General features: G+C 55.6%; 1 protein-coding gene across 1 annotated transcript; it reads right to left on the reverse strand.

Annotated features, from left to right (window-relative positions):
• Positions 1 to 614: 614 nt before the first annotated feature.
• On the reverse strand, positions 615 to 9,133 carry PAX1 (paired box 1). The gene is made up of 5 exons (XM_054724365.1): positions 8,857 to 9,133; positions 7,823 to 8,452; positions 6,169 to 6,311; positions 5,426 to 5,648; positions 615 to 706 (listed from the first exon to the last, which is right to left on the reverse strand). Exons 1-5 carry the CDS (start codon positions 9,131 to 9,133, stop codon positions 615 to 617), a joined length of 1,365 nt encoding a protein of 454 aa, XP_054580340.1.
• Positions 9,134 to 10,261: the final 1,128 nt, after the last annotated feature.

Genomic DNA, 10,261 nt, shown 5'->3' on the forward strand with positions numbered 1-10,261 from the left:
CCCAGCTGCTGGAGGGGAGACCGTCTGAGGCTCTCCTGGGTGTCAGGGAAGCAGGAGGAAGGTGGAGAAACATAATCATGGACTGTTAAAGGCTCCAAAGAGAGCAGGTGGTCGTCAAGGTTAGACGGGAGCACAGTGGACAGGGAAGAAGAGGAAGGAGAGAAGAAAGCAGGGCCGCTGAAGAGGAGAAAAGATTAAAGGACAAAGGGAAGGAAGGGGAAAACGGGGCAGGAAAGGAAGGTGGGGTAGGAAGGAAGGAGGAAGGAAAGAAAGAAGGGAAAGAGGGAAGTAGGGGAAAGAGGGAGGGAAAGAGCCGAACAATCCTGGGAGAAGGAGGAAAAGCCTGGCTGAGGGAGGCCACGTCGGAACAAGGTTACAACAGTCGAAAGCCAAAGTCCAGAAAAGCCTGAAAACCCTGGCCCACGACCTTAGTGTGGCCGCGGGGCCAGGGGGAGCGGGCTGACGGGGCCTGCCCCCGCGGGCCGGCTCCGGCACCTCCTCGGCGTGTCCTCCGGTCCTGCGGTGCCGCCCAGGCTGCAGGGCCGAGTCGCGCGCCCGGGTCCGCGGGTCGCTCCGCCGCCTGCTCCCGGCTCGGGCTCGGGGCAGCGCTACCCCTAGGAAGTCGAGGCCGGGATGGGCAGTCCGTGTAAGCTACTGAGGCTGTCCGGGGCCTTGCCGCCGGGGCTGGGCGGCTTCCGATCGACCACTGTGGGAGGAAGCACAGAGGCGTCGGGTCATTGCCTGGCGCGGCGCAGAGTCAGGACGCCCGCAAATGAAGGGGACAGCGCGAACATCCCCGAACATCCCCGAAGGGCAGCCTTGCAAGTGGCTCTCCTCGCCAGGCCATTTGCAGGTGCTCCGAGACCGCTGACCCCATACAATTCCCTTTGCACCGCGCCTGCTCAATAAAGAAGCGATGGGTGCAGGGAGGTGCTGCCGACCCGCGCACCGCCGGGCCGGGGAGGTTCTCGAATCCAGTCCAAGACCTCTGGGGAAGGGAGCAGGGAACTGAGACCCGCACACCCCTCCTCCCCGACCTCTACTCACCCAGCCCAGACCCCAGCCTCGCGCACGGGCCCGAGGAGCTGCGTGCGCGTCAGGCCCGCTGTCCCTCCGAGCGGCTCCGGGCGCTCTGGGTGGGCAGGGGGAAATCGAGTGGGGAGCGGGTCACCAAAGACGCCCCTTGTGGAGGGAGGGCTCCAGGCCGCCTGGACGCGCTTTAAGTGGGCGCCGATTTCGTTTTAGCCCGCGGCCCGAGCATCCAGATTCTCTCACTGCTGTGAGCGCAGCGCGCTGGGGCCTGGGGGCGCCGGATTTGGTGACCGTAGGCTTGCCAAACCGGGCGGCACTCTGCGCGTGGCTCTGTTATTTAGGCTTTGTGATAAGGGCCCCAGTTTTGCTACAGGACGTCAGAAAAGTGACGCAACCTCTGGTTTTCCTTTCCAGTCCCCGGACGCTCAGCTTTTCCTGCCCTAGGAGGCACAAGCTTGGTTATACCTAAAGGCGCCTGCTTTCAACTTTGTTCCCCCCCGCAGCGCCCCCCAACAAGTCCTCCTTTAAAGGGGGACATCGGAGCGCCCCACTTTGGGTTGAGGGGGAACTCTGGAGTTTTATTCCCCTGCAGCTGCCCCCGCCCAGCCCCGGTGGGGGTGGGGGGACGGGCAGATTACTGTGGGTGCGAGAAGCTGGGCCCCACACCCCTGCCCTAGGGACGCAGGTACACACAGCACAGGCATGCACGCACATCAGGTTTCTCAGAGGTTGGAAGGGGTCTAAAGACCTTTCCAGGGCAGAGTGACCCCCTCCACTCCCCCCCCCCCCGTTCCCCCCCCACCCCACCCCACACCTCCTCTCAGCTCTCTAAACACTGTGGTAGCCGCTCAGCCAACGAAGTTTTCCGACCTTTTTTCCACCCTGTACACACACTGCAAGGTGAGGGCCTGTTTAGAAAACATCTGAGGAGGAGGTTTCTCAGCCTAGGGCCGGTTGCTTAGAGACAAAGGCGTGAAAAATAAACACCTGGAGCCCAGAGATAGATTCCACCCGCTCTGCAGGTCGAAATTTTAGCTGTCCACCCCAGTCCCTCCCCATAGGCCCCTCCTCCCCCCCTTTCCCACAGCAGGATGGGGGCAGGCGGGCAACCGAAGTGGGTCTGTCTGGGTCCTCAGAGGCTGGGGCACCAGTGCATTGGGCGCTTTGCACGAGTTTTAACTTAATCTTAGGGGACACGCGTTTTTAAAATATTGGGACTGCGATTTCAGAGCCACCGGGACCACGGGGATGGGGGCGGAAGAAAGCGGGAGTCTCCCAGGGCTGGGACCAGTGAGACCCTGGTTGCAGAGGCCGGGCCCTATTGCTCTCTGGCAAAGTTTGCTTTTAGGATCGACTTTTTCAAGAACGAATCCCCAGCTGAGATAACTGGAAGGAAGCTGCGAGTTATCTGTAACAAATATAAACAAATTTTTCTTTGAACGTATGCAATATCTTATAGGTTTGATTTCCAAATCTTTAGTTGTTCCAGATCCCCGCCGAGAAGGGTTTAGCCAGTTTTGAACGTTTCTGAAAACACACTGTAAAGGCCAGTTGTCTGGAGGGAACCTCTGGTGGGGTCTGTCACCTGTGGGGGTGCGGAGGAGATGGCCCCGCCCTGGCTGTGAAAAGACATTTGGATCGGTGTCCAGATTCCCAGAATATCAGCGTCCCTCTAGGTTCCCAAGAATTAAAATTTTCTTTCACGGATGGGAAATGTAAATTGTACTTGCTTATAGGGAACCCACAAGCATTACTCTTTACCAAGATAAAATGCATAAATTGTGGTGCTTAATTTGGCTTAATTTTGCTATCTTCAGAGCACTGAAGCCCTTTCCTAACACAGCCACTTAGTCTGGGGCATTTCAAGCTCAACATTAAAAACAAATTACAACCCGTAGGTGCTTAATTCTGGTGCTTAATTGTGACTTTCCTTAGGGTAACCGCTAGTGTTCATTTGCACCTGATTTGGAGGATATATGAAATAGATGATCAAAAGATATTTGTTTTTACTGAGCATTCATGATATTAAATTGTTTTCAGTGAAGAAAATTTTTCCTACTGAAAAAACAATTCAGTAAATGCTATTCCTACCATTCTTATTAGTGGAGCAAGCCCTATAGTAATTGTCTTATGGGATGTGTGTTTGAATATAATTTTAAAACAATCATTAGAAAAAAGGCAGTGATTCAGATCACTTTCTTTGTAATTTTTCAAAGACCCATTGGGCATGGAAGATCTTTGAAGTCAGCTTTTCTGCCAGTAAGAATAAGAATTCTTAACCCAAATAGGTGTGTAATTCTCATTATTTTTGTGTTCCTTGTTTCGACACAAACACTTGTGTGCCAGTTTGAGAAATCATTTTTTAATGTTGGACCTAATTTATTCCATTACCCTTTCCCTGTGTTTTTTAAGAACTGTGAGGATCAGGAAATTAAGTTATTAATTTAATAACTAATGTAGCTAATTCTTACTCCAGACTTTGAAAATTAGAGAGATGTTTCATAATAGAAAGTGACTATAATGGTAAGAGGGACATGAATGCAAGTGCCTTTCAATGGTTCTGTTTTTCTGAAAGGAAAGTGTCTTCTAAAGAAAATCAACCACCAATGAAACCCCACCCTAATTAACTTGAACTAGTTTAGAATTCAGAACTGTGTGTTTTACCTTTGGATTGTTACCTATGGGTCATAATTTGTTTCTAATGTTGAGCTTGGAATGCCCCAGAACAAAGCGGCTGTGTTAGCAAAGGGCTACATCGCCCTGAAGATAGCAAGCCCTTTCCTAAGTCTTCTTTCTCCTTTGATCAGCCCAGGCAACATCTTTTAAATTTGTGGATACGCTCTTCTAATTCAAAGGAACCTGCTTAGCTAAATGATTTGTATAATGAGGTAAATTCCATGTCAATTTCTAATTCAACAGATAACTTCAGTTGTCCAGAAAACAGGTAGATTTGAGGCTAACGACAAGACACTGAGCAAAGCACTCACCATGAGATCCTTATTGGTCCTTAACTGTAAAGCTTTAGAGGAGCTGTCATCCTTAATTTTTTAAATTTCCTTTACTTGAATTTTCCTATAAATGAGCAACTGGTGTTATTTTATTTTTAAATTAAGTTTAAAGCTCAAGGAAGTTCTAATTCTCAATTTTTATAATTTATATCCCATAATGTTTGTCCTTTAGGAAAAGTAAAAATAAAAAAATATATGTTTGTTTTTTATTGATTTACTTGACCTCTCTCTCTCTTTTTCTCTCTCTCTCTCTCTTTCCCCCTCCCTCCCTCCCTCAGATCAGGCTACTGTGTCTCCTAGGAAATAAAGCTTTTTGCCTGCCCACCCCCCCTCACTCTGCGTTGGCAGGTCTGAGGTGGATCAGGCTTGTAAAGAGCCTTCTGGAGCACCCCTGACCCCAAGGTTTGTGCTCAGTCTCCTTCCCTGCAGAGGCTGGGACCCCCTGAGGCGACTCCTTCCTTTCGCAGGGTAGTTGGAGTTGCAAATTTCTAGTGACAGAACCTATTGCAGGCAGGTTCTTCGAAATTAGCAAATTCAGCCAGTCCTTTCACCTCTGAGGAAAATGAGGACTCAAGCACCAGCAGATGAGCTTTTCCCAATTTACTGGGGGGAAGAAAAACAAAAACAGAACCTGGGGGTCAGTGTAAGAAGACACCCCTTGCACTGTTGACCAGCAGTTAAATGCCTCAAATCTGTTAGTTTGGCTTATCCTGGAGTAAATTTACGAAGGAGGGAGAAGAAGAGAGAAAACTCCCAGCCACAATTCCTACAGAAAGAAGTACCCTAAGCCACACAGAGTTGAAAAATAGTCTAAACTTAGGGATGAATGATTGAAATGTTCTTTCCTTTCCCAAGAATGAATTTAAGACAACGAACTCAAGGGGAGACCAGAGTCTAGATTAAAAAAAAGAAGAAAGAAAGAAAGGAACCTGGGAAGAAACAGATGGCAGTGCAGGTCCAGGAACCTGGGCAGGTCCACCACAGAAGGCAAAGCTCCTCGAGCCCCAGAAAGGTGAACCTGAATGATGCTTCTAGACTCTTCTATGGATGGAGAAATGAGGCGCAGAGAGAAGCAATAACTTGGCCAAGGGCACAAGAACAAGATCCAAACCTGACCCAATTCTTCTCTCTTCTCTCGCTCCAAGAGGGGAGGGGTGGAATCCTAAGGCATCTCTCAACTTCTGCCGCCTTTCTAGGGACGCGCATTGGCATACACCTGTTAGAAATCAATCTGATCCAAGAAACTACAGGTTTAACCCAGAAGGAAGGATTTAGGCTGGGTACCAAATCTCTCTCACTACCTTTTCCCACGATTACACCCCCTTCCTTGCACCCTTTCTAACCTCTCTCCATTCATCCGATCCATTCCCACCCATGCCGCTCACCTTCTCGGCTGGGATGCTTGAAGGTCATTGCCGCTGCGAGCTCCCCGCCGGGCACCGTGAGGCTGGCCCCGGGGGACGCCAGCGGGGGAGCCTGTGCGGGCGGCCAGGGCGGGCCTGGGGCGAGGTAGCCCCCGGCGGGCGAGCTGTACACGCTGTGCTGGCTGGAGGCCGGGTAGGCGCAGGCTGGGAGGAAGCCGCCCACTGCGGAGAGGCCGGAGGCCGACTGTGCGAATGGAGAGGGACAGACCATCAGCAGCAGGTAACCCCTCTCCAGCTCATACAGTTACCGGAACAAAGGGGGGATCCTCCTTTCCCCTGCTGTCCCCTCAATTATCCCCTCTCAATGCTTGGCCTCTAATTTTCCTAGGAAGGGCCCTGGCAAAGTGATTTCCACTCCAATTGTTATAAATAATAATGAGATGAGGGGGATCGTGGTATTCACAGGCCCAGCTGGGGTTTAAAGAGAGCCTCAGCCATCTGTGTTCCGGGTTCAAGTTTTTGTAGCAAAAGTCTCTTGGCAAAAGGCAACTCAATCCCCTCAAAAGCCAGCTTCCCCCAAAGTGTGCGCTTGAGAAAAGAAGAGAAAATGCTGAGAGGGCCCTGGGTGGCCGGGCTGCCGGACACCGGACACCCATGGCCTGGGGCGTTTTCTCTTCTCTCTTTCTCTTTCTCCTTCCACCCCCCTCTCCGCAACTCTTTCACTCTTCCAGGTAAGGACACCTCCTTCCCCGACCCTTGGTTACCTGAGTGTATTTAATGTCCGCCTCTAGTGCCTGTTTATCGAGCCCATTCACTGCCGAGGTGGCCGGGAAGGCCGTGCGGTTCACGCTGGCCCACTCTTCCATCTTGGGGGAGTAGGTGGCGCCTTCGCTCCCGGCCAGGGCCCCTGAGGGGACACAGGACAGGTTACTGGGGACACGGGAATCTGCGCTGGGCTCGAGCGCGGCCCTCCAGGAGGGTGACGCACGTGCCTACAAGCACTCAGCGCATCCCCGAGGGCGCGGCCCAGGGTCCTCCGAACACCTGCGGCCTCCAGATGCTCGGAGAGCGGCCCGAGGCGGCGGGGTGGCGGGCATAGGGCTTCGTTTTCACTCCCACCGGGGCAGAGGCTGCTCCTCGTTCCTCCAGGCCTGCGACCCGCTTCCCGCAAAACAAGGGGTCTCTGGCGGGGAGACGGCCCGTGAGACGGGGGCTGGGCGCACTCGGCCAAGGTGCCTTTCCGCAGTCCAGAGGTGGCGCCCGGAAAGGGTCAAGTTCAAATCCAAAACATGCTCCTGAGAATTATATAGGTTTCTCAAGGTCTCAACACGTGTCCGGAGGGTTTGGAGACGGTTCTCCTCAGAAATGCCTCCGGAGATGTCCTGGATCTCCCCAAAAAGGCGTCAACCCAGCGACCAGCGCAGCCCCCACACGTGTGTGCGCCGGGAACCCAGAGAAAGCTCTAGAACTGAGAGCATACCTGGTGAGGCCACCTCCCAGCCAGCTGCCCACAGGTCGTTCCGGGGGAAGTTCTGCACCTCACCTCCCACCCCCAGGCTGGGTTTGAGCCACCGGAAGAAACAAACCTTGTTTGAGGCCTGGGCAGCGCGCCCCACTGTCGCTGGGTCTAAGCTTTCCTTTCTTTCCGCCGCCCCGACCCCCTCCTCTTTGGGGCTATGGTGAACTTTGCTTCTTACTCACATAAGAGCTTGCTATCCCTTGCCCGGCTGCTGGGACAGGAGACAGTGCGAAGGAAATGGGCACTCAGTCCGGCCCGGGCACATCTTCCCGAGCCCCGCATCAAGGCCCCCCAGTCTTCTCTCCCTACTCCGCCTCCTCCTCCCCGGAGAGAGACGGCCAGCAAGTGTGCGGAGTTCTAATTACAGGCAAAGGGCACATCCTTGTGAGCCCTGAGGGGCCACCTCGGAGATCCCAGCTCCAGAACCTGCAAGGCCGCCAGGCCTGCCTGAGGTCACTAGATAAGACCGGCCAGGTGGCCCTTTGCCTTTTACCCGAAAGAGCCTTTGGGCCTGGGAGGGACACAACCTTTTGGGAAACGGTGAGGGATCCTGAAAGACCCTTAAGAAAGGGCCACAGAATTGACTGAGTTTTGTTTGACTTAGATCTGGCGATAGGGGTTTGCATACTTTTTGCAAGAATTTTATTTTTTTTTAAAGGCAATTTCAGGCCTCCAAATTTGTGGTCGGCGATTGCTCTTCCGGGAAATATTTTCCGTATTTGTCATAAAAAGTTCAAGATGTCTCCCACATTAGGCCCCGGACCCTCAAACTCCCTGGCCAGCCCTAGCCTCCCCTGAGCCAAAACAGGTCCAAGGAGGGCTAGGAGTTACCCCTCATCCTCATGCCCAAGCCCTCGTCTTCAATTCCAAGAAGGCTCCAGAAGGCCTCCACGACTGACCTGTTTGCTCCATAAACGTCCGGATGCCCAGGATGTTGCTGACCGAGTGCGCCGAGGGCCAAGAGCGGGGAATGCTGACGTGGCCTGCGGCGCCTGGGACCCCGTGGTGGCTGCCCATCTTGGCGCCGGTGGGGGACACGGGGCTGGGGTAAGGGTACTGGTAGATGTGGTTGTAGGGCAGCGCCGGCTGTGGCGGCGGCTGCTTGCTCGTCTCGTAGGGCCCGGGCTGCGCCAAGCTGCCGATCTTATTGCGCAGGATGCGGCTGATGGAGCTCACCGAGGGCACGTTGTACTTGTCGCAGACGCCGTCGGCCAGCAGCCGGTCGCGGATCTCCCAGGCAAAGATTCCAGGGTCGCCCTGCTTGTAGTCCCGGATATGCTTGACTACGTTGGGGGTGGTGACGCGGGGTTTGCTGCCCCCGATGGCCCCAGGCAGGATGGAGCCGGTCTCGTTGTAGCGCGCCAGGATCTTGCTCACGCAGCCATGGGAAACGCGAAGTTGCCGGCTAATGTCACAGGGTCGGATGCCCAGCTGCGCCAGCTCCACGATGCGCAGGCGGATGGCATTGGGCAGGGGGCGTCCGTTGACGAACACGCCGCCCAGCTGGTTCACCTCGCCGTACGTCTGCTCTGCGGACGCGCCAGAGGACAGCGAGCGGAAGGGGAGAGAACACCAGCGGGTTAGCCAGGGTGGTCGCACTGAGCTCGGGGCCGCACCCGGGCGCGCCTCGGGAAGTGCCCGGCGGATACCCAGAATCTGCGGCAAACAGCCTGGGTCTGCTGCCTCCGGGGTAGGGCGCGGCGCACTACAGCCCTCCGCGCCCTTTTGAGGGGGTCTCACTTGGGCCATCCCATCCCCGGACGCGCCGAACTACCCCCACCCCACCCAGAAGGGGAGGGGATGTGCGGAGAACGCCGCTCGTCAGGGACCCACGACCCGGTCTCCGAGGGAAAGCCGGCGAGAGGAAAAGGAAGCGCCGGGACACAATACACCTCATCAGCCCGCCCGCGCCTGCTGGCCGCCCGCCCCTTACCCATGGCGCGCGGGCCCGCCAGCTGCCTGGCGCCGGGGCGGCCGGGGCTGGGCCCGGCGCAGTACGGGAGAGCTCGGGAGCCGCTGCCGCGGGAGAGGCATAGAGGGAGGGCGCGCGCGAGCCGAGAGCCGGGGCGGCCGGGCCGCGGGCTTGCAACGCGCTGTGCCGCGCCGCCGGGCGCCCTGCCGCCAGTCCCCCGGCCCGCCGCCGCCGCCGCCGCCGCCCGCTCCCAAGACACTCTCCACTCCCGCGACCCCAGGCCCAGGGTGAACTTCATCCGATTAAGAGAAATTCGTCTGACCGGGAGGCTGCGGCGTGTGAAGATCAATTTTACGTGTCCTCCACGTCAATCTCGGCAGTCGCGCCGGAGACGCGCGAGTTGGCAGCCCATTGGTTCCCGTCACTGAACCCCGGCGCCCCCCTCCCCTCGGTGAAACTCTACCCCCTCCCTCTGTCCTCCCCTTTCGGCCCTCCTCCGGAACCCATCCCCATCCCCCTACACACACACACACACACACACACACACACACACACACACGCACACGCACACGCACACGCACACGCTCTCGCACAGTCCCAACCCCAGCTGGGCCTGGGACCTTCCCCCTACACACACACACACACACACACACACACACACATACACGCACACGCACACGCACACGCTCTCGCACAGTCCCAACCCCAGCTGGGCCTGGGACCTTCCCCTCGCTCCGCTGTCCTCGCCCCTTGTACCTTTCCGGTTTTGATACAGATGGGTAGTCATTTCAAACTGACGAATATTTAATAGTCCTAGTACTGCTTTGGATTTTAGTGTTACTACCACCTCCACTGCCATTACTGCTAAGATATCAGAGGATTACAGTTGATCATGGCAAGATGGTGGCTGCCTCTACCACCCCTTCCCCTGGGCGTGGGGTACGGGGCACGGGAAACATGGTGCCAGGGCCCCATTTCTGAGCTTTCCAGCGGCACCTTGAGCGTTCAGCATGATGTAGGGCGACGGGCCCAAGGCATTTGCTCTGTCCCATTTCTGACTGCTACCCCAATCCTGCTTGCAGGAAATCTGTACCGTGTTGTAAGGAGTTCAGTGTTGTAAGAGGTGCACATTGCAGAGTCTGTCTCTCTGAGAACAGGCCCACCCACTCGAACTCAACTCCTCTCTGAAGTGACACAGGAAGAGTCAGAACCCTTTCTGACCTTTGCCCCCAAAGACAGTGCTTTTCATCCAGGCCTGGAACCCCAATCCTTCCACACCTGAGCTGCCTGGCCTCACCTTTCACACAGCGCGGAGGCGCCCAGGGGGTCTTTGTTAAACCGCTGAAGGGGCCTTTCCCCTCCATTTAAGGGGCAGGGGATACGCAGCCTTGAACTCTTCGGCCTGTGCGGGAACTGTCTGTCATCT

This window comes from Eptesicus fuscus, chromosome 12 (assembly GCF_027574615.1).
Source record: "Eptesicus fuscus isolate TK198812 chromosome 12, DD_ASM_mEF_20220401, whole genome shotgun sequence".
In the NCBI taxonomy this organism is placed as follows: Eukaryota; Metazoa; Chordata; class Mammalia; order Chiroptera; family Vespertilionidae; genus Eptesicus; species Eptesicus fuscus.

Excerpts from the sequence above, each read along its gene's own strand:
- PAX1 (XM_054724365.1), bottom strand. The coding sequence starts at position 9,133 with ATGAAGTTCACCCTGGGCCTGGGGTCGCGGGAGTGGAGAGTGTCTTGG. Across the intron at positions 8,453-8,856 it reads GGCGGGCCCGCGCGCCATGG|AGCAGACGTACGGCGAGGTG; the intron begins GTAAGGGGCGGG and ends GCGCGTCCGCAG. Across the intron at positions 5,649-6,168 it reads CGGACATTAAATACACTCAG|TCGGCCTCCGGCCTCTCCGC; the intron begins GTAACCAAGGGT and ends CCATTCGCACAG.